The sequence below is a fragment of the Dromiciops gliroides genome, chromosome 4 (assembly GCF_019393635.1).
Source record: "Dromiciops gliroides isolate mDroGli1 chromosome 4, mDroGli1.pri, whole genome shotgun sequence".
NCBI lineage: Eukaryota > Metazoa > Chordata > Mammalia > Microbiotheria > Microbiotheriidae > Dromiciops > Dromiciops gliroides.
Genome location: NC_057864.1, coordinates 290106022 through 290130971, shown reverse-complemented (window position 1 = coordinate 290130971; position 24950 = coordinate 290106022). Strand labels below are relative to the sequence as shown.

General features: G+C 36.2%; 1 protein-coding gene across 1 annotated transcript in view; it reads right to left on the bottom strand.

Annotated features, from left to right (window-relative positions):
* Positions 1–294: 294 nt before the first annotated feature.
* The window catches only part of COL19A1 (collagen type XIX alpha 1 chain), a 438272-nt gene continuing 413616 nt past the window's right edge, over positions 295–24950 (bottom strand). Inside the window, 3 exon segments of the mRNA XM_044002760.1 lie at positions 295–2691; positions 2855–2932; positions 11771–11899. Coding sequence (XP_043858695.1) covers positions 2558–2691; positions 2855–2932; positions 11771–11899 — 341 coding nt within the window. The 3' untranslated portion in view covers positions 295–2557.

The following is a 24950-nucleotide window of genomic DNA, read 5'->3' as shown; positions in this document are numbered from 1 at the left end:
AGTAGAGTCACTTTTAGTGGTATCAGATCCTCTAAGAACTAAAATGAACATATTTCATAATAGGAGAAAACGAACTGGGTCAACAAACTATGTGAAAGCATAAATTCAAGAAAACAATAAAACAAATGACTGCTCACACTCAGGAGATATTTCCATGTCAAAACATTAAAAATGTTACAATAAATATTTCTGAATCTCATGAAGGAGCAAAAAGACAAACAAATAATGGGAAATTAGTATGTAAAAATAATATTTTAAAATACAAAAATGTTCAACCTCCTGACAAATTCAAGGAAATGAACACTATAAAATCTCATTAGGGAAGGTACAAGCTTTGAGAATTGCATTTCAATGAGCCCCAAACTCAAAATATACGTTTAGCACCAAGTCATAACTCTCTGAATATTTCTTTTGAATAAAATATCCTGCTAAAAAAACTCACTTATGAAGACTTCAATCATATAGTTTGTTTAAAACACAGCACCATTTTATGTATCATCACAAGAAATAAACTGGTGTTGAACAGGAATTTATAATGAAACACACAAATTGCGAAAAAATTTGGAATCACTTGAAAAGTACAATATATATCAATGCAAACCAATTAAACAAAACAAAACAAAGGAACGACAACAACAACAACAACAACAAAACATGTTCTAGGTATTCCTAGCCATGTGTACAGTACCTGTCCAGCAGTTCATTGAACTAAAATGAAAACTAAGCATATGAAACTTTCCACTTTCAGTTCTGCCAATTCTTCAATTCTTTCCCATTTTCAATTCCAGGCATGCTCCACTACATTCAGAATCTATTTCCATTTCAGAGTCTGATTATACTCTGTGTAGGGCTTTGACAATGGAGTTGCCATCTTAACCTTATTTTTGATGAACAGACAAAAGCTCATTTCCCATTCTGCTCTAGGAAAACTGGAAGCTCTTTATTAAAAGAGTAAGTCAGGAAGTGAAGATTTTCTACAACAATGTCAGGGGAGAGGCACTCCCATACTACAAGTGATATGGACTTTGAATGTCTATAGTCCATCTGACTAGCCCATATAGATATAGAACATCAAACATTTCAGAAAAACTTGCTTCTTGTAACCAATGGCCACTTCCTACTATGTTAATAAATGACTATGTAACAACCCATGTTGACTAGGAATCCAGTGGCAATTGCAATTCTCTTTTCATTTGGTTTTAGACAACACGGTCATTAGTTCCTCCCTTGTCAGCTGTCCCTATCCCTCTTCCCACCCCATCCTTGGACTTCCTTTTCCAGGAGCTGATATAAATGTTTCAAAGGACTCTCATCTTCTTAGACTATGAATGCAGGTTGCAGGAGCAAAGATGTGTAGTGCTTTCCCTCATCTGATCTATGCCTTTTGTTCTATTTTGGGGTGGGCATTCATTATATACAGACTTTCATTCCGATGTTGTATACCTGCTACCATTCTTCATTCATCTTTCAGGATGTCCCAAAACACCCAGCCAGTTTTGTGATACATGGGCTCTTTTTGGCAGAAATGGACCCAATTAATTTCTCTTTGCTTAGATGTCCTTTTCTTGATTGTCCTCTTTGGGACATTGAGTCATAGCATAAGTGGCATCAGGTACCAAAAGCCTGTGAATGCTTTGCAGCTTCAGATGTGATCAAGAATCCTTAGTTCACTCCAACATCAACATCAAATATTTCTTCTTAATGGAAGTCATTTTCTGCTTCACAATTTAAGACACTATTTACCAGGTTGGTCATAGTACAGGCAACTGAAGAAGTACACATATCTGATGGAACATATGGCTATCTGTGTTGAATTTTTTCTTCCCCTCTGGCACAGGAGCTAACGCTGCTCAGTTCTGAATGGAGCTAATCACCAGGATAAAAAACCAAACACAGAACCAAAAGACTACTTTAGTTGTAAAGGTCAGTTTTTGAGTTCCTCGAAATCAGCAGAGTCTCATGAGAAGCTGGAGAGCAACACAATTTCTCTCCCTGTTATATGAGGAAATTATCAAACAGATTTGTCTGCATAAATTGGATGGCAGTACATCACACCCTTAGGCCATCAAAAGTCGATGGAAACATTCAACATGAAGTATATTGGCATAAAAGAGTTGACAGAAAACTTCAGTGAGAACATTCAATTTAAACTTTAAGACAACTTGTAATTCTGTCTCTTCTATGCGTTAAAAGCAAGACGCTAAATAAAACTCATGTTGTTGGTGAGACAGTAAAAATATGTACAGTCTCCAATCTAACTGAATTAAGACAAGAGCTTCCTTTTGAAGAAGGGAGGCTCATGATAATATTTGGACCTGTTTATCTCATTGCAAAAATATCAATAAGAACCACAGTAAAAATTAAAATAAATCATCGGGAATGGACTTGGGAAAAGTATGGAAGTGTCTACATCAGAAGCTGGAGTCAAAGGATTTGGCATAAATGCTCTAAAAGTGCCACTCCAGGTGAGTGTATTTGATGAAAACAAACCAAGTTCCACAGATTTGTCAATTGGTAGAGACTATCACTAGGCATCAGGCCATTCTCAGGAAGCTGCTTATTTTCCATTTTCATGTCCTGGTGGCTGGGCGTGAGACACAGGATGGGAGCAATCATCTGGGTTACACCTTCCACTAGGTCCGGGGGGACCCTGAGGCCCTGGAGCACCGGGTATGCCTGGCATACAAGTGGCTAATAAAATAAAGGAAATCATTAGCTTTGAGGAAGGGGGGCCACATGCTTATCTACTCCCCTAATAGTATGACACCCAGTAAAGCAGAAAGGTCAAGGGGAAGAAGGGATATTTTCAACAAATAAAAGCTTGTTGGTTTTGTGAAGATAATACCATCATTACCTGAAGGTCCAGGAAGACCAGGATTCCCTGGGAGCCCAATTCCAGGTTCACCTCTTTCTCCCTTCTGTCCTCTGTAACCTACATAAAATATATACAAAAAGATAAACACAAAAACAGTAAAAGTGTTCTGTGACAGCAGAGCATATGGAAGACTTTTCATGTTTCCTTTTTCTTAAGGTCACTTTATGACCAAATGGCATTTGTATTGTTTGGTCTCAACCACATGGTTAAATTTACATAGCAATCTCAAGTTAAAATTCAACAATCCATAAAATTATAGAGAGGGATCACCCCTTTAAATAAATAATAATCTAGTGAAGAAGATGTGGGTCCAACTCTGGCCTCTGACATAGACTACCTGTTTGACTATGGGGAAGTTGTTTACCTTTTCAAGACTCCAGATGATTCTCTAAAACTACTAAATTGAAAAAAATTGTGTGTGTGTATATGTGTGTGTATGGGTTTCCTTACTGAAGGTTGTATATACTGGCACAATCATTGACTCTCTCCCCATAGCAATTATGATATTCAAAGAAAGATGCTTATTTACCATTCAAGTTCACCTGGTCAAATCCTAGGTGATGAGCATCAAAATGGGTCAAAGCAACTCAAATGAAAATTTCACCTCCTCAAATGGTTTTGAAAGGCTATGTGGCCCTTTAACAGAAATGGACATACCTATTGGAAGCAGTTGTTACTTACAAGGCTAAACCACTATATTCAATGGATCTTACCTTAAATGTCACTCCTTTAATTAAATAAACTAGCCATGAAATGATTCAACTTTCAGAAATGTAATGAGGTCATTATGTGTTTTAATGACATGACAGCTAGAGTTTATATGACACCATCCATGCTTGTTAGCCAATGGATAGAAAATAGGGGCTCAGTTCAATTTACCATTTATATTTCCATTTAATGTACAAGATCCCATGCCTTATGAGGTTTGAAATTTTATTCCTCCTGAGTTGGAAGTTACAACTAGGGTTAGAAAAATGAGAGGAAATAGTGATTTGAACAAGTTGGACAAATATTGATCAGGAAACTTTCTTCAGCTTAAGCCAAATGAGCCCAAATGGACAGTATTGGCCCATTTGTCTACCAGAAATGACTTCATCAGAACCCAAAGAGAAATATCACAGAAATACTGGCTTCCCAAAAATGCAATTGCTTTACAACTAAGAAAAAATATCCAGATACTACAGACATTTAGATAGAATACAAGGTCAAATCCAACACCAAATTGTACTAATTCCTAAATCTACTTAGCACTAAACAAACTAGAAGAGTAAAGATAATTTCTTTTCCACTTTCTTTTTTTTTTACCTAATCAATAACAAAGGAGGATCACTTGACATCAGAATAATGATACAATCATGCAGAAACATGCAGTTGACATAGTAAAGGATAGAATGACAGTAGGAAATAATCAATTCAGAAAAAGTTAACTTTAAATTAGTCATGCATTTTAATAACTGTCTCATTACAGCAGAGTGACAGTAAATACATGAAGTCTGTAGACTGCATGACTTCTTGCAAACAGCATTTGAAAATGTTTGAAATTCCTCATGGCTTTCAATATACTTAAAGAAGCATCAGACCTTTGGGTCTTCTGGCTTGCAGATATTCCAACAAGTCAGTGCCCTTGTTCATGCACATCTAATACTGTCTTGGCTGTGACTTGGCAAGAAGAAAGTAATGCCTGCATTAGTTTCCAAATAGCATGAGCACTTTTACAACCACAGGTTTATTTTTTGGTTTTGAGTTGTGCAGAAATCACAAGCATGAAATAGTCAAGAACAATCTGGCATATTTAATAAACAGATTGAAATCTTTGCCATACATCCACATAGCAAGGAAACTCTGCATATTTATGGGTGGGATTGTGACCCTTATTTTGGAAATACAGATGACAACTTTAATTGTATAGAAAGAGACGTCTAAAGCATATTGGTACATCATCATAGTTTCACAAACATTAACACAAAAAACATTTCTCAAGTGTCCTTTGCAGAAGTAATTTTTATGGGATGGAAACAATAAAGAAAAAAAGTTAATCAGTTTCATCAAAAAATAATTTAGAAGTGCCTAGTCAAAGAATGCTCCATTACAGAAAAAAATGACAAAATTTACATGAGTTATATTTGACAATTCAGCTATGGCCTTTATCATTAGATTTCTGGAAGATCAACTACATGGGAAAGTGCTGATGATCAGAGGAGAAAAAACCCACCTATTAGTGGCCAACCAACATTGAACTCTCTATCAATGAAAAGACTAGAACTAAAGTAGCATTCAAGGATATAGTTTACAATAAAGAACTGTTAAGGGCTAAAATTCTAGCTAGTCTGTCTAAAATATCTAATGAGTGGTCGCCAATAAATTATAAGCTTTAGCAAGAGTTAGACTTTTAAGCATTTATTAAGGAGAATAAGAATTTGGTAAAGAGAGAGAAAGGCCTAGATTCCTATCTATTAAAGGGAGAGCACATTTCTAGCTCCGCTCTCCACCAGAGTCCAAAGGAAAGAGGCAAGAGACTGAGCGCGCCAGTCTCTTCCTTCCTCCTCCCACTCGCCCGCGTCACTTCCTCATGCCAAAGAAAAGACTCCTGGTCTTGCCCTCAAAGACCTTCCCTTCATGGGCGGAACTCTTCTACAGTAAGTCTCCAGCAGGTGGCGTCATTCCAATCGTTACAGAACCTAATTTACCCACACCTTGCATATTCAAAATAGAATTCTGTGTTTAGCTTGATCCCACTACTTTAATAGTTATATTTCTGTACAGTCTTTTAAAAACCTACAAGACACAAACATATCTGTCTGTCTCTCTCTTTCTAGACCTGCGTATATGTGTATATATTAAGTGAATGGTTGGACTAAATGGTTCTCTTGACCTAAGGATACCTCCATTCAAACTAGTAAATTATAACATTTGGAAATTGAAATATGATGCTTACATTAATGAATTTGCTCATCATTCTGGAACCTGTATTATGTGTGTGTGTGTATATATATATATATATATGTATGTAAATGTAATACATATATAGATATATATCTGTATCTAGATGTATGTAAATGTATATACATATATAGATATATATATCTGTATCTAGATGTATGTAAATGTATATACATATATAGATATATGTGTGTATATCTAGATCTAGATATATACACACATATAGATATATCTATATGCATATGTCTATATCTATGTATGTATATATTAAGTAAAAGGAATGGTTTCGGTATCCAGAGGAACTGATCATGAATGGATTTATTAAGAAGGTGATGTGCTATATAATTAAATCTGGCACTAACATTTCAACTGGAACTCCAGACTTACATTAAAAAATTTCATTTACATGTCTTTGGGTATACTAGATAAATAGCTATTACTCTGTCCATCACACATTTAATATTGCTGCTGTTGGATGCATATATCAAGATCCATCTGTGTTCCCTTTGATACAATTTTCAGGCATTGACATAGGGATGTTCAGTGACTCAGATTTTAAAGGTCTATATCTACACTAGTCAGATAAACTATTCTATTCAGTAGAAGAACCTTTTGTGTTAGTGTGTTTGTGGCTAACTTTGATTACAAATAATCATTCAACGAGCAATTATTAAATACCTACTATGTGAAAGGCACTAAAGTAGGCACTAGGAAACAAAAAGTGAGATTGTTCTTTCTCTTGAAGGGTTTATATTCTAGTAGAGGGATACACTGTATTCCCAGACAAGTAAATATAGGATATATACAAAATAACTACACAGTGATTTGAGGGCAGGGAGAACTAACACTTGGAGGAATCAGGAAAGGCCTGATAAGAGAAGCGCTCTCTCTCTCTCTCTCTCTCTCTCTCTCTCTCTCTCTCTCTCATCTCTATAGAACAACTTGAAAAGAGAAAGAATTAAAGTGAAATTTGGTGCTTTCCAGCAGGGTCAGGGATGGAAGCAAACTCAGGGATGTGAAGTCTCTGTTCTGATTCCCAGGTCCAGCTCTAGAACCTCTAGAGACTTCTGAGATGGATGGACCTTTTAGGTAAAACAATGGCCTGGTTCTTCAGAATGCTCAGGGGGATGAAGGGACAAGTGAGGTCAGAAAAGTTTAAATGACCTCTCCTTTCTAAAAGTCACATGACTGATCAGGAGAACTGTTAGGGAAATTCTCCCCTCTTCTCCACACTGCTGAATCGATGTTGGCTTATTATGGTTTTCTTGGGCCTTTCTATTGTCGTCCTAAATGAGGAACATTATCACTCCCCTGCTGGTAGCACCATGTAGATCAAATGGTATGCACTTCAGGCAAGAGAGAGGTGATTCTGAACACGCAGGAACACTTTCCTCTTAATTTACTTAGTAGAGCTGGACTAACTGAAACCTTGCAGGGACAGTAATAATCTAAAATTGTCCAGAAAGACATTTAAAGTAGAATCTTAAAATCCTTGCTTTGGGGAGCATAAGAAAAGTGCAAATTAGGTCACTGAAAGTAGGAAACTTAATTGTCTATTCTTGTCCCCAGGCCTTTTATATGTTTTCTATTTATCTGTACTTCTGAGTCCCAAATTTCCTTCAAATCTCAGATCAAATATCAATTTCTACTTTAAGTCTTTTCTTATTTCCTAAATTTCTAGGGTCCCCCCTTCATATTTACTTTGCCATTATTTTGTATTTAAACACATATATGAAAAAAATGTATAAAATAAAGGCAAGGTCATTTTGCAGGGTAAAATGAAATTGTCCCTGTCCTGAAAGAGCTTACATTCTATTAGGGAAGATAACTTAGGGATTACAACATATGTATGAATATATTATATATGTATATAGTGTATATGTGTGTATGCATGTACATATGTGTGTGTATATACATATAATATCTCTGTATGATCTGGAGAAATGACCTTGCATTTAGTATATACAGAAAGAGATATATGTGTATATATATAAACATATATATGAAAAAATGTATATAATAAAGGCAAGGTAATTTTGCAGGATAAAACAAAATTATCTCTTTCCTCAATAAGCTTATATTCTATTAGAGAAGACAACATTTAGAGATTACAAAACACACACACACATATATATGTCTACTTATTTTGAGTAAATACTTTAAATTTATTTTGTATATGCTCTATAACATATGCACATATATATGTATGAAGGTGTATATAAATACATACATATAACTATATTTATACTTTTTTGGGGTTTCCTCCTAAGTTCCTTGAGGGCAGGGAGTATTTTACTTTTATATTTGTAGACCCAGCATCTATTATAGGGCTTAGAACATAGTAGATACTTAAATGTTTTTTGATTGTTTGGTCATTGTGAGGGTGTGGCAGTAACATTATTCCATAAGATATGGGTAAGAGTTAAATAGTCCTTTCTTAACCTTGTACCTTAACCTCATATATTCTCAGAGTCAATTTTCTTACTGCTGAGAACATACATTAAAGGATGTGTATAGTTTTGCTGTTTACTTAGTATTTTTCTATTTCTTCCTTCCTAAAGAAGTATGTAAAAACAAGAAGATTAGCTGAATACATTGGTAAACCAACGTGCTGAACACTGATTTTTCATTTCCTTCCTCACAGATAAACACACATATACAAAGTTCAAACAGCCTCCTTTCTAGAGATTTCTGATGAGGTTCTGTGTTCGAATAACAAGGATAAAACTTCTGGATCAGTCTGACTGAGCCAGCAGCCTGGAGATTGACCATTGTGTTGGTAGGTTGAACCCCATTGTCTTTTCTTCTCAAGAGTACTCTTTGGGAGAGCAAACAATTCAAGTTCAAAGGATCATAGACCATGGATCCCAAGCTGGATGGGATATTAGAATTCCTGTAGTCTACTAACTCAAATTAAAGATGAGAAAACTGAGGCCCTAGAGTGATTAAGTGATTTGCTCAAGGTCACCCAGGCAGGAAATAGCATAGCCAGACTTTATGACTCCAAATTAAATGCTAAAATATTCTGGACACTAAAGTAGTCACCTATGTGCAACCATATAGGTATTATTGGAGTTACACCCCTTTTCATAGTCCAATACCAGCACTATCAAAAATTTTTTTTCAGTTGTGTGCCTGATTTCTCTGTTGTTTTTTTAAAAGTTAATTAGCACTGCATATATGTGTAGAGGTGTATTTTCTACTGACTATATTCCCACCCTTCACTTGAAATTTCAAATTATAGAAAGTTTCCTCAGTTTCCTCATATTCTTTGAAAGTTTATATTTTTTTCCCGCTTTGTACCTTGCAACCTTTTACAAGCACGTTTAAAAAGAGTCAAGGCTAGGGCAGCTAGATGGCGCAGTGGTTAAAGTGCTGGCCCTGGATTCAGGAGTACCTGAGTTCAAATCCGGCCTCAGACACTTGACACTTACTAGCTGTGTGACCCTGGGCAAGTCACTTAACCCTCATTGCCCCACAAAAAAAAAAAAAGAGTGAAGGCTAGAAGAATATTTTAAATTACAAATTAAAATTCCTTTATGATACTTGTGTTGATGTATGTGAAATAAAATACTTGGGAACTATGCTTAGATCGACTTGAGTTATTCCTCCCTTATAACTTCAGATTAACTTTTATTGTCAACTTGCCAATTTTTATAAAAGGAGGCTTTGTTGAAAAGACAGAAAGTATGTCATTTATAAATCAGGTAAGGCATCACTTAACATTCTTTTGGGTGGGGTAGTTGGGGTTAAATGATTTGTCCAGGGTCACACATATAGTATCTGAGTGTGGATTTGAATTCTGGTCCTCCTGCCTATAAAGGCCAGTGCTCTATACACTGTGCCACCTAGCTGCTCTATTCTTTAACATTCAAGTGAAATTATCCTTTGGGTCTGTAGTCCTTACTCTGACATGAACAACAGTAGTATTTGACAATCCAGAAAAACAAAGGGATTTTATTATGGGCCCAACTTTTGTTATATTATGAAAAAATTATTTGCAAAGTGGCCGATGCTGAGGTACACTGAGTCAGTAGACTGGGGTTCAAATTCAGGCTCCATCACTTATTGCCAAGGTAAGTTTCTTAATCTCCTTGAACCTTAGTTACCTAACCTGAAAAATGAAGAGTGTAGACTGGATTAACTCCTAGGTCTCTTCAAACTCTAAATATATGATCCTCTGAAGTAGATATTTAACAAAAGCATTATTTTTTTTAATACACATACCTAACATTTCCCTGTTTTCAAAATCTACTCAATAAAAGTATTCTATTACAGCCTCCTCTACTGCTCCTCCTTTATTTGGAATGCCTTCTGCCTGGACAATCTTACATTTGTAGAGTTTGTAGAATATGTACTAGTGTTCAGGGAAAGAATAAGTTGCTACTTGCTACAGACCAGCTCTAATCCTATAAACTCTTTCCCTGGATCTCTCATTTCTGATTGTTCTTCTCTTCTTTGGTTATCATTTCACTTTTCAAGCTCCAGTCATGCATTTATTTGCTACTATCAGTATTCCATGGTGTTTCACAGCACTTCCATGTATTTTCAGCTGCACACTCACTCTTCTCTTCAGTCTGACTTGCTCTAACTTTAGGGCAAACCAAACTAACAAAAGGTAACAAGTTAAGCAATATCTACACAATGATGTAGACTACTTAGTGATGCAATAATGGCAGGAATTGCCATTTGTTGGAAATGTTTCTTATCTCTTTTGTTTTTTATGTGCTTTTCTAGTTATGTAACTTACAAGAAATTGACAGGGGAGAGCATGGAGGGTTTTTTTGTGTTTTTTTTTTTGGTGAGGCAGTTGGGGTTAAGTGACTTGCCCAAGGTCACACAGCTTGTAAGTGTCAAGTGTCTGAGGTCAGATTTGAACTCAGGTCCTCCTGAATCTAGGGCCGGTGCTCTATCCACTGCACCACCCAGCTGCCCTGAGCATGGAGTTCTTAATAGCTTCCTGGATGCTTTTTTCTTCCAGGCCAACTATTAAGAAATCAGGTGGGATAAGACTAGAAATAACACCAAATAAAAGCAAATAAACCAGGAGAGAATTGGGGAAGACTGACAACACAGTTGCAGTTTTTAAATTTCTGATGAACAAGAAGATGAATTTTACAGTTTGGAATACTTTCCACAGAAACAAGAAAACTTCTGATATGCAGGGAAATAGCACCAAAGGGAAATTATTGAGTGAAGAGCAGATTTGGTATGCACTTCATTCAAATGTAAGTTGTCTTATCTCCCTTTTTTATGCAGAGTTTTCTTTGATTTCAAACAGGGTCCTGGAGATAAAAAAGCAGTGTAAGGGGGGAGAATAGAGAGGAAACACATGAAAGACTAGGTCCTTATTTCTTTCTCTGGAAGCATTTCCTTATTTGCATTTACTATTCCCAAGTTAAAGGTGTACATGGTCAGATCCTGAGTCCTTACTAGCTGCAGTGCAGGTCAGTAATCAGAGTTTTAGGGAGATGGAGTAGACTTGAGAGTGTTCACAGAATCTTGTCAATAGATATCCCTGAAAAAATATTTTGGACCAAACCATCATTTGTGGCAAAGTCACTTCAGTACTTCTTCATGAAGTAAATAGGAATAATTAAACATGGATGATAATTTCTGCTCATATGAAAAATGAGAGTTCTGAAATTCCCAGATATCAATGCTAATGGAAATATATATTTATGAACTGTTAATATAATAGTGGTTATTACTTTCAATAATTGAGTTAACATTAGCAGTATATAAAATCAATCAATTTAAGGTTAAACTATATCGATTAAAATTTTTTATTAGGTAGTACACATCTCTAGGACTAGTGGCTAATCACTATTCCATAAAACACTGCTATAATCTTTAAACATTTATTATTAAGAAACTCTTTGTGGCTTCTTCTGTCTTTAGATGGATTAACTGAATAAGAAGCTGGAGAGGTAGAAACTGGTGAAGAAAACTTACCTCTGGGACCAGGGTCTCCTGGTGGGCCTGGTAATCCATCTTTGCCTGGTGGCCCTGGTTTTCCATGACCTTGGGCAGAGAGCATTGCAGCAGGTAGCTTCATCTGGGAGAGGAACACAGCCATCCTCTCTTCATTAATGAAAGCCCAGAAAAAAAAATACATCAGAATCCACAGGAAACTGTAAATATCAACATAAATGCATACCTCCTGCTTGTTCTGCCTCCTTAACAACCATTGGGTTCTTCTTCTTTTTTTTGAGGGGGGGGGCAATGAGGGTTAAGTGACTTACTTGCCCAGGGTCACACAGCTAGTAAGTATCAAGTGTCTGAGGCCACATTTGAACTCAGGTCCTCCTGAACCCAAGGCCGGTGCTTTATCCACTGCGCCACCTAGCTGCCCAAACATTGAGTTCTTAACCAGGTTCCATGAACTTTATTATTTTAAAAAATTTTGTTTGGGGGCAGCTAGATGGCACAGTGGATAAAGCACCAGCCCTGGATTCAGAAGGACCTGAGTTCAAATCCAGCCTCAGACACTTGTACTAGCTGTGTGACCCTGAGCAAGTCACTTAACCCTCATTGCCCCACAAAAAAAAAAAAAACTGTTTGAAAACTATATTTCAACATAATTGGCTTCCTTCATAATTCTACATATTTTATTTTACACATATAAAGATATTATTATCACAAGATGACCAAAGGGTAGTGAAGAACTCCTGGACTCTATACAATTCAAACAATTTCCAAGTAATTTTTTGGAAATTTTACACTTGCAGACCTTGTCTTGTATGGAAAAGTAGGTTTGGGTTCTTTGTCTCAAATTTAGAGATTAGCTGTCTACTTCGATCAGATTTGATAAATGGTTCTCCCCTGAGCTGAGTCTATATCACATTCTGGTGACAATTTTTGGACTGACTTTGACTTGGCGAACTATATTTAGGCATATCACTTCAGTTTCACATTTTAAAAATAGTCTTAAAGTGCCTTCTTTACCTTAGCTATTCCACAGAGATGTTTCAAATGTACATGGGACCGGAATTCTTTGTTTTATTAATATAGATGAAAATTATTCTAACAATGCCAATCTGGTCTATATTTAACCACAGCTCCATGATGTGATGCTATGCTAGGGCAGTATATGTACATATATGTATGTGTGTATCTATCTATCTATATATATGTATATATATATATATATATATGTGTGTGTGTGTGTGTGTGTAGACATATGCATGTATGTATGTAATTACTCATATTTGTTCTCTAAAGGACACTTTAATAAGTTATGAAAGACATAGGGTATAAATATTACTGAAATTGTTCTAGATTTCATTTACTAGACTGTATGCTTTGGCTGTTTCTTCCCCCCCACCAAAAAAAAAAGAAAGACGAATTAGCCCACTAAAGGGTTTTTTTTTTTAATCCTTCGTACTGGCATGCTTTATTATGTTAATATGTAAATGATCTGTTGCTTTTGTCCCTTTATCAAACCTCTATAGCTTAGAAGAAATCTTTTTTTGAATCACCCAATGTGATTTGCTTATGGTCATAGAGCTGATAAGTGTCAGAGTCAGGATTTGAACCAGGTGTTCCTGACTCGAGGTCAGACAGCTGGGTGGACAGAACATATGGTCTCTGAAGTCTCTTCCAGCTGTAAGGTTATCACCTTTCTTCAAAGAAGGAGGTAAAAAGCATTAAAGAGTTATTGTTGTTTGGCCTTCATTCTGGAAGAGGACCATAACATCAAGGTTGTTATTTTATTTTATATATTCTGATATATATATATATATATATATATATATATATCTTTATCACAAATAATTTTTACCACAGGGTGATGTCATGACTTACAATGAATTGGATTTTAAGTAAGGGAGGGCTGTGCAGTCACCAACCTTACTCATTCCTCCAGAGCCATCTGGGTCCAGTGGCAAGATATATATATATATATATCAGGATGACTGTAGATGGCCCCAGATATTTTAAAGCAATTAAGGTTAAGTGACTTGCCCAGGGTCACACAGATAGTAAATTTCTGAGATGACATTTGAACTCAGGTCCTCCCATTTTACAGGGTTAGTGCTTTCTTCACTCTGCCACCTAGTGTCCCAAGGTGTTACTACTATTTCGTTCAGAGACTTGTCTCTGGAATTGATGAAGAAGATCTGAATTTCAAAGAATGAGCTAAATATTCAGCAACCTGTACTGAAGACTACATTGGTGCATCAGAGTTTGAATCCTGCTCCAGACACTTAATAGTTGTTTGATAATGGGCAAATTACTTTCCCTTTCTAGGCCTTGGTTTTCTAATCTGTAAGAGTGGGGATTCCTCACGGGGTTGTTCTGAAGATAAAATGAGTTAATATATGTAAAGTGCTCTGCCAATATTAAAGGATTATATAAATGTTAACAATTATTATTATTATCCACTATTCAGTGCTGCTGGCCAGTTTTTTTTATCATGTTACTAACCAAATTCATTATAGAGACAAGTACCACAGTCCTCTCCTTTATATTTTTCTGTGTACCAAAGGAAAATGTTAGAAATAGGAATGTATAACTTGAGAGAAATTAATGTTAATTTTGTCTGACTATAGTAACTGTATTTAAAAAAAGGCAAGTTCAAGTACATTGTTCATCCTGGGCTTTCCATAGATTGAGTCAGCCTGAAAGCCTTTTAAAGAAACTATTTATGGGGCAGCTAGGTGGCACAGTGGATAGAGCACCAGCCCTGGATTCAGGAGGACCTGAGTTCAAATCCAGCCTCAGACACTTGACCCTTACTAGCTGTGTGACCCTGGGCAAGTCACTTAATCCCAATTGCCTCACCAAAAAAATAAATAAAGCAAATAAAGAAACAATTTTTTTGTACATAATAAAGCCTCACAATGATAAGTATGGCTCAGCGGATAGAAATTTAGCTTCAGAGTCAAGAAGACTTGGGTTCAAGTCCTACTTCTGGCACAGATGAACTGTGTGACCATGAGCAAGTTACTTCACCTCTCAGGGCTTTGGGCTACTCTCTAAGACTCTAAGTTGTAGATAAGGTTGTTACTGATGTTCAGTTAGTTTCAGCCGTATCTGATTCTCTGTGCCCACTTGGGGTTTTCTTGGCAAAGATAACGGAGTGGATAGCCCTTTCCTTCTCCAAATCATTTTTACAGATAGGGAAACTGAAGCCAAACAGAGCAAAGGGATTTGCCCAGGGTCACACAGGTAGTAAGTATCTGAGGCCATATTTTAATTTGTCTTCCTGACTCTAGCCACAGCATTCTACACACCACACTACTTAGCTGCCCAAAAAGGTGCTGATCTACATTGGTAGAGAGAGCTTTCCCATCCTTGAGTTCCCTATACTAATGACATCATAGGATCATTCTTCTTCCTCTAGCTATTATACCCTCATTATTGGTGATCCCATTGTTGCCAGTTTAGTAATTCATAATCCTGCCTAGGTACTTTTCTGGTGATCCCAACCAAGCTTCAATGACGCCCACTTTGTCTAATTGCTATCCATTCTGTAGCAGTTGCTATCTTTTAGTCTGAATATTGTATGAACTAGATGATAGAAGCAGTATTTTCCAAACCAAGACTGGAGACTTGTTGTCTTACAAAGAATATTCCTTTCATAAAACCTCTTTAAAAGTTAGTTTTCTTAAATTGCAACTATGCTGGAAAATCTTGCATATGGTGATATGAAGAAACAGAGAAAGAGAGACAGAGAGAGACAGAGAGAGACAGAGACAGAGACAGACAGAGAGAAAGACAGACAGACGGACAGACAGACTCTAGCTTTTTAATGTCAAGAATTTAGTATAATACTTCAGAGGAGGTGTGATAAGGGCAGAATACAGGGAGATTACTCCCTCTCTATTCCAGGAAACTATTCTTCTTCTAACCAACCTAAAATCCCATTAGCTTTTTTGACTGTCAAATGCCACTTCTGACTCATATTCAGCTTGCAGCCCATTAAAACCTTTTAAGAACAGTTGCAGTTCATCTATGCCTCCTCATCTTATTATGTCTTATTATGTAGAGTTGAGGTTTTTTTTAAATATATAAGTGAAAGATTTTACATTTGACTGGGTCATTTTAGTCACTGTCCCAGCCTGTTATCATTTGCAAATTTGATGAGCATGCCATATATGCTTTTATACAAGTAAGTGGGTGATAACAGTGTTAAATAGCACATAGCTAAGTACAGATTACTGGGGGTGCTTCACTGCAGATGCCTTTGCCAGGTTGATAGTGAGTCATTAATGATTACTCTTTGAGTCTGGCTACTTATCCAATTCTGAATCTATCTGATTGTATTATTCTCTAATCCATGTTTCTCCATATTTTTTCCACAAGATTAATATAATATGCTTTATCAAAAACTTTGCTAAAATCTAGATAAACTACTTCCATAGAATTTTCTTCATCTATTATTTTAGTATTCTTTTCAAAAAACAGAAATGAGGTTAGTCTGGCATGACTTTATCTTGATGAAACCATGCTGACCATAATCACCACTTCCCTTTCTAAATATTTGCCAATCATTTTTTAAATGAACCTTCCTGGAATTTTCTCAGGAAGCAAACTAAAGCTAGGTGGCCTATGGTTTTATACTTGTTATCTTCTTTTCTTTGGACAATCATGACAATATTTACCCTTCTCCAATTTTGCCATTGGGCAATTATGTGGAGCAATGGATAGAGCACTGGGGTTGGAATTAGGAAGACTCATCTTCCTGAGTTCAAATCCAGCCTCATACACTTAATAGCTGTATGACCCTTTTTGTCGCAGTTCCTCATCTGTAAAATGAGCTAGAGAAGGAAATGGCAAACCACTTTAGTATCTTTGCCCAGGAAATTCAAATTTTGTGAAGAATTGGACATGACTAAAATGACTGAACAACAACAAACATTTTGCTGTATCCTCTTTTCCATAATCTTTTAGATATCACTGACAGTAGCTCAGCAATCAGTTCTGCTAGGTCTTTTATGACCCAAATATGTAGTTCATCTGGGACAGGTGACTTGAATTTATCAAGGACAGCTAAGTGCTCTCTTCCTATCTCCTTATTTATGTCAGGGTCAACTCCCTGTTAGTTATTTTTTCCTGTCATTTCTAGTGTAACAATCATTCTCCTTTTCAGAGAAAAAGACCCAAGCCAGAAACAAAATTAAAAAGGCTCTGTCTTTTCTTCTCTTTTTTAAAAACATAACATCAATTTAATATTTTGTTCCAAGAAGAAATATATAACACATGATCATGTGCAGACTCCTCTCCTAAGAGGGAAACTCGGGGGACTGTCTTCTCTTTTCTCAACTGTCATTATTCATCTACCCTAAGCAAAGAACCTATCCATTCTTTGATCCTTCCTCTTCTCCCAATATGTCTAAACAAGCCCTCTTCCTTATCCTTAATTTCCCTCACCAGCCTCAGCTCATTTTGAGCTTTGGCATAAAAGATACTATTTTTAGAAGGCAGAACTACACTCTTATGATCATCTCCTATTATTTGTCCTTGCTTTTATCTTATGTTGCTTTAAAAAATCTAATAACAACATCAAGAAATTCAAGAGATGTGATGCATCTGGAGAAAAGGGCATGAACAGCAAGGAAATGAAAAAATTAAGATTTTAACAAATAGTTTTGACTGTAAAATGAATGTCTGTCAACAAGAAAATATTGTTGGACAGCAACAATCTTGTTCAAGTCCATGAATTAAGAACTGTTAAATTTCCTGTTATCAGGAGGTATGCTGTCTTATAGGAGTTATGACTTTATAAGATAGATAGAGACTAATTTGGCAGATAAGTACTACCATTCATACTTTTATAAATGTTATTGTGGGGCTTCTTGTGAAGACTTTAATTCCTAGATGACATATAGACTAGGATTCAATTTGAGATATCATTCATACACATTACTTCTTAGAATAGATATCCATAATGCAATTTTCCAATACAGACTTTAAAAAAATAACAATTTCATTAATTTGTATCATAAAAATATGAAAGATCTTTGAACTATGTGAGCCTAATTTTGGTAAAATGATTATTATAATAACTCATTCAGATGATCTCATTCATTCATATAAGAAATATAGGGACCTTCAAGATAATTAAATTTGACCTCTTCATTTTATAGTCCTTCTTTTATAGATGAAAAGCATTTAAGCCCATTTAAATGAAACTATCTTCTGAGCCTACTGGTATACCTCACTTTAGACAAATTGAATAAGTTTATTACAAATGATAAACTGGGAGGGAGTGATTATTCACTTTATAAAATATGTTTTATTTACAAAAGGACTTATAATAAGACTTTCTTAAATAAACTAAATATTATTTAACTAAGTAGTCTATTTAAATATTTATTTTTTAAAAAATTCAATTTACAAACAACTTTTCAAGAGCACATCTGGTATATAAGGTGATGTATATACATCTCTAGTTCCAACATCACACATATTCCAACAGGATAAAAAAAATTAAACAAAAAACAAACTCATGAGGCTTTGTATAGCCATTTTCCAGGAAAATTTCCCATGGATACAATGGGTGGTATGTCTAAAAATCAATCACAGAAGCAAGCTTTCTACTTTGCCCTGCCATGTACCTTCATCTCTTTTTTCTCCCCTTATTTTTCAGCTTCCTTTTATTTGTTATCTTCCCCCATTAGAATGTAAGCTCCTTGAGAGTAGGAACTATCTTTTTTTCTGTCTGTATTAGTACTCTTATCACTTAGTACGTACAGTTCCTGGCACATAATAAGTGCTTAATAAATGCTTGTTGAATCAACTTGATTTGGAAAGCATTTATTAAAAAAAACCCCACCAATAAACAAGCATTTATTAGGCACTTGCTATATTCCAGTTACCATGCTGTTGGTGACACAATGACAAAAGTTGATACTCAAGCAAAGGAAACAAGTACACATATAGTATTTTTTTTTTTGGTGAGGCAAATTGGGGTTAAGTGACTTGCCCAGGGTCACACAGCTGGTAAGTGTTAAGTGTCTGAGACCGGATTTGAACTCAGGTACTCCTGAATCCAGGGCCGGTGCTTTACCACTGCACCACCTAGCTGCCCCCACATATAGTATTAGTTAAAACACATACAAATCAAATACAAGGTAACTTTGGAAGGGAAGGTGCTAGCAGCCTGAGGGGAAAGGCTTTCTGAAGTAGGTGGTACTTGAGCTGAGTCTTTAAAGGAGGCATAGTATAGTGAAAGAACCACAGGTAGGAACCACAAGAAGGCCAGTATGGATGAGCAGTATTTTTGTTATTTTGCCCACAGACACCAAATATAGTATAGTATATTTACATAGTTTTAGTTCTATCACTAGATTACAGACTAGCCATTACATTTTCACTTCTGTCAAAATTTTGTTACATTAGCAAACACTCAGTATTCAAAATACTCAAATGGATGAGAGATATTATCGATTTGAATGTTGCATCCAATAATGCAGATTTCAACTCAGCCTTCCATGACTGCCAATCCTGTACCACACATATCAATATACTCTTACAATTTGCCACAGGGAGAATCTTTCCAAAGTACCAGGAACCTTGCTCACTTTTTCTGACCTTAGTGGGATAACAAAAGGGTCCTTACACTATACTTTGGCCATGACAACTCATTACATTAGCAATAATAATTTAAAAAGTGCATTTTTAATTAAAAGTTTCTATTGTCCGCTTGGTAAATCATTTCTAGTTTTACCCAGAAAAGCAATTACCCATTGTAGTGTCATTTAACTTAATTACAGGCACATCTGTTTCAAACACCTTCAACTTATAAACAAAATGTATTCACAACTCACTTTCCCCCCTTTCATATGTGGGTTGAATGGGCTTAAATTCAAAAGCAATTGGTTTGGGGTAATTTATAATTTTTAAACAAAACAGGAAAAAAATCTTTTAAATAATTACATACAGCTGTAAATTACTCACTTTTAAAATACACACCAAGATAGTTATTTAGCAGAAGGCTAATGATTTCTTATGAACCTTGTCCAAGTGCTAGATAATTTAAAATAATATGTTTTGTATGCTCTAAATGAAATGTGAACGTCTGTGCTCCTAATTGCCTTTCCTCTGTTTTTGGGAGATCTTTTGTCAATTAAACAGTTTTTGGCCATGCTTTCTAATGGACCAGGAAATTAAATAGTTCTAATGGAAGCTTACTGACAGCTAATACCCACATTTTGCCTGTTAAGGCAAATCCATTATAATCACTTTAAAAAATGAATCCAGTGGTTTGGCTTCTTTGGAGAATGGGCACACCAAGGCAACAGTGATGAAGAAAGTAATATATCGGATCACAGAGTTGCAAAGGACAACCAGGGGTCATCTAGGTCATTCTCTAACTCAATTATTATTATTTTTTTAGTGCAGTTAAACAAAGGAACAAACAACAAAACAACAAAGAACCTCTAGGAATAGCAGTTCCATAATCTTCCCTGGTCGCCTATTCTAGTGTTTAATTACCCTTTTCTCTTGTTATAATGAACCCATTTTCTCTTGTTCCACCTTCTGTAGAGGGGGAGAACAGCAGATTAGCGTTCTCTTTGGTGAAACTCATCATAAGCTTCTTCAAAGCACTTCTTAGCTTCCGGGTTAAACAATATTTTCTCACAGGACAACTCAATTAGATTCAATCTCACAACTATTTATTAAGCATCTGTTATGTGCCAGGCTTTCCTCGGTGTTGGGAATTCAGAGATTTTTAAAAATCCAAAAAACCAAAAAAACAGAATTCAGTGTCTTCCCTTGAGGCCCTTCCAATCTACTGGGGGTGGTGGTAGTAGGTTACAACATTTATACAAATAAATGTAACCAGCAGGTGGCACTCTCTGGCAAGGTTTAAAGATATACGTGGACCATGAAAGGCAAGGAAGTTTAGGAATGTAGGTCAGTTATATTCTTTCCAGATAACATTTTTCTTCTCTCACTAGGCAACCTCGCAGTATGAACTATTTTTTGTTCATAACGTTACTCCCTTATTCTGGAGGCTGAATACCTCACTGAGATGCATGCAAGACTATGTCAGTAAATGTTTAACAACCAGCTCTCCAAAAATGACATGGTATACTTTTTAAAAATTTGCACTATTCACATTTTCTCCATCACTTTTTAAAATCTGCACTATTTACATTTTCTCTATCACTTTCTTAAGTCTAGCAATCAATAAAAGAATAAATCAAGCTCTAATTTGTAGAATTTGCTGATTTCTGAGGTGTAAATGCTCACGCTGAAAATATAACAATGGGCTATCTATCCCAGGCTGAGCTGGCTCCAGCACAGGCCTAGATGCAGGGTATTCTCTGATACCTGAGTTCTGCTTACTCATACCTCCATAGTTTAGGAATAAAGGGGCCTGAATCACATGGCTCATGTCTTTGATGTTTAAGAGCATATAAACATGAGTTATAAAATCAAATCCAGAAGATTCTCAGTTGACTCAGCCAAATATTAGTGGAAACCCTAACATTTTGAAGTCAAGGTTTAATCTTCTGTCCTGTTTTGTGGTGACCAAATGTCACTGGCTTCATCCATTATAATCTCTCTTCTCCCCATACAATTAACAGATGTTAAGTCACAGAGACTTTGCAACTGGCAATATTTTTTTTCTTTTTAATCAAGGGTAAACTGGCTTTGTAAAAGTATTAAATAAGTTAGTATATAAACAATTAGAACTAACAGATAAGCTTTTCACATACACTTAACCAACTGGGGAAAAGGCAGGCCATTACACCCCCCCCCCCCATCAGTCCTTTTGCAGAGGAAAGTGCAATAAACAACCAGACACACCTGTACTTGCAGCATCAAGCTTCCCTATTGTCTGTGACAGATAAGCAGAAGCAGTATTTGTGGAGCCTTTATTCCACATCCTCATTCAAATGACACACCCTTCCATCCCAGTATACTTTGGTACAAACTCCTTCTAGGGTGGGTGGGGTTTTTTTGTTTGTTTTTGTTTTTGTTTTTTGTTTTTGTATAGGACTGCATTTCTTAGAATTCACACAGTTAGGTTTCAGATTCTTACCCTGCCCATGGGGAAATCAGACTGAATATCTAGTTACATGAATATAACATGAATCAGAATTCAAGAAAAGGAGAGCACTAATTAAAGTTCTCGAGGGGTGTCTGATGAGGAAGAAATACTTTTAGCTGTGGTAGGGGGATGTAGTAGTATTCCTGGCAGTCTTATTGGAGGTTATGGTAAAAGAGTTGAGCCTTGAAGGGAGAGAAAGATTTCCATACGTAAACTTGAGACATCATCTTTCTTTCTTCAAATTTCTCTTAATACTCTTCCTGGCTCTCCTTTGTCCCTATCACATTCCACTTACCTATATCATACTTATTTGGGTACCTGTCATGTCCCTCATTAAACTGCAAGTTTTTTAAAGGCAGGAAGTATATTATTTTTCATTTCTGCATTCTCAATACCTAGCCCAATAGGTTGCATATAGTAGCCATGTGAGGTTTGTCATTGGACTGGATGCAGGACTTTAAATGCCAAAACACATACCCTATCACTTGTCTGACTATCCCTTTGCATCATCTTAACTTTTGAGATAACAACATTACAGTGATGACTCACAAGCTACCTGAAAGCATACTATGAAGCATAATATTGTCATGGGGCGCAGAGCACCCCAGAATTTCTCTGGGGCACACCGAGGAATCTTCTCCTTGAGAAACTAAACCAGAGAACAGATAACGCCTAGAGAGATAAGCTGAACCAAACCGGACTGAGCTAGCTTCGGATTCCTACCCTTCATTCTGGTCTCCCTTACTCTGGAGAGATAAGTTTGGGTGTGGCTTCGGCCTTTGTGTTCTGAAGAGGGATCCGTAGCCACCCCTCACCCAATTCCTTTAGTCACTACCAGTGGGGGATGGTCCTCCACTGCTCACCCAATTCCCCCAGCTACCACCAGTGGGGGATGGTCCTCTCTCACTAAAGGAACTTTTCATGGGCAGATGGTCCACCCCCATCAGGCCTCTATAAAAGTACCTTCCGGTCTCCTGTTCGAGGAGATTTGGTACCTCTGAGCCATGTGCTTTATGCCAAATCTCCCCATGAAAAGTCTAAGGATTTCTTTCATGGTTTCCCTCCCCCCACCCTTCCCTTCCCTTGGCCCTAAATAAACTATCACCTTGTTCTAACTAAGTTTTGTGTGCAAGAGGGTGTAATTCTTTAAAGAGGAATTCCTAAGAACCCCAACCCGTACCCCATTTTCCCACCATATCAATATGAAAATTTCAGGGGGGCAGCTAGGTGGCACAATGGTTAGAGCACCAGCCCTGGAATCAGGAGGACCTGAGTTCAAATTTGACCTCAGACACTTGACACTAGCTGTGTGACCCTGGGCAAGTCAATTAACCTCAATTGCCTCACCAAAAGAAAATCAAAAAGGAAAAAAAAAGAAAAAAAGGAAATTTCAGAAAACTGATAAAGCAATGAAGTGACCCTCTACTTTGGATTTAATTCTGACTAATAAGAAAGGGCTGGTTGGTTGGCAAAATAGAAGAAACAAGAACCTTGACAAAAAGGGACCTGATTGATTATCTTGCATTTTCTAAAAAAGAATTTGGGGTATAAGTATGGATCAAGTAAGATCCCATATTCAAAGTCTTTAAGAGGAATAGCTAGCATAAGAAAGACAAGATGCTCCAAGAAACTCCCGAAGCAACCACAAATGATTACAATGAGAAAAAAAAGGAAAAGGCATCTAAATAATTGTGACTGTATAGGAAGTTTTTTGATGAACTCATATTTTAAAAAGCATATATACCAAAAATAAAAGGAGAGCAAATAACAAGGATGAATAGAAAAGTGTGGAATGAATCTATAAGAATCAGTAGTGTCAGGAAGTGTGAAGTCCTAAATAAGTTATGAAGAATACAATGGAATAGAAAAACTAGGGAAGGAGAGGCTCCCAGCATAGTATAATAAGTTAAAGAAAGATAAGATAACTACACAACACCTATTTTGTGTTCATCTCTTCTATTATGGAGAATGACCATCCAACTGGGAAAGGTAGAAGAAATATGTATGGTTAAAAGAAAACTCAAGCTCGAGTTGGGTGAGAAAAGAAAGCACTTAGCTATTGAATTGAGCTCAAGTATATAGGCTCAGATTAATCACATCCTAATGTAATAAAAGAAGTTGCAGATGTCAATGCACAACCATTGTTGGTAATCTTGGAGAAATAAAGTAGACTTGGAGAGATGCCAGAAGAATGGAGACAGATTAATGTTTTAATGAGAAAGTGAAAGAGAAAAAGTGAGAGAGAGACACACACACAGAGACAGATACAGAGAGACAGAGAGAGACAGAAACAGAAAGACAGAGAAAGAGAGAGAAGGGAGAGACAGAGAAAGCAGATATTTAAATCTGGAAATTACTGACTAATGAATTTGACTTTCCTGGTAAAATTTTAGAATAATGGTGTCAAACTCAAATGGAAATGGGGCCACTAAATTGTATATAAAGATGCCTAGGGGACTGTAAATTGACTTAGAAAACCACATATGAGCATTATCTATGTTCTATTATATTTTTACTTATTTTAAAAAATATTTCCCAATTGTATTTTACCCTGGTTCCAGTGGCACTTAAGTATTGTGGGAAGCATCACCATGTGTTTGAAATTTCTGTTCTAAAATAAATTATTATATCAAATAACTTAATGTCGGTAGATAAAGATGTTCATGATAGTTTTGTGGATGGAGAAATGTGAAAATAGCATAATGTGAGCTAATAATAGTGTGAGATAGTACAACTAGGTAAATTAATAACTGGTTGCTCTACAATCTGCCAAAAGATTAATGGATCAATGTCAACCTTGTGAGGAGGTATCTCATGGTAGGTATGTTGCAGCATGCTATATTATTCCAGTTCATTAGATGATGCCTTGAGGGTTTACAAAGCAGTTCACATACTTAGTGTTGAACATGAAATCAGGAAGACCTGAGTTCAAATCTCTTACTAGATACTTTCTAGCTATGTGACCCTGGGCAAGTCACTTAATCTTCATCTGCCTAAAGTTTTATCATTTGTAAAATGGAGATAATAGTATCACTATTCTCAGTATTTCTGTGAGGATCGATTGAGATAATATCAATGATTTGCCAACCTGAAAACTCTATATGGATACTAGTTATTATTGTTATT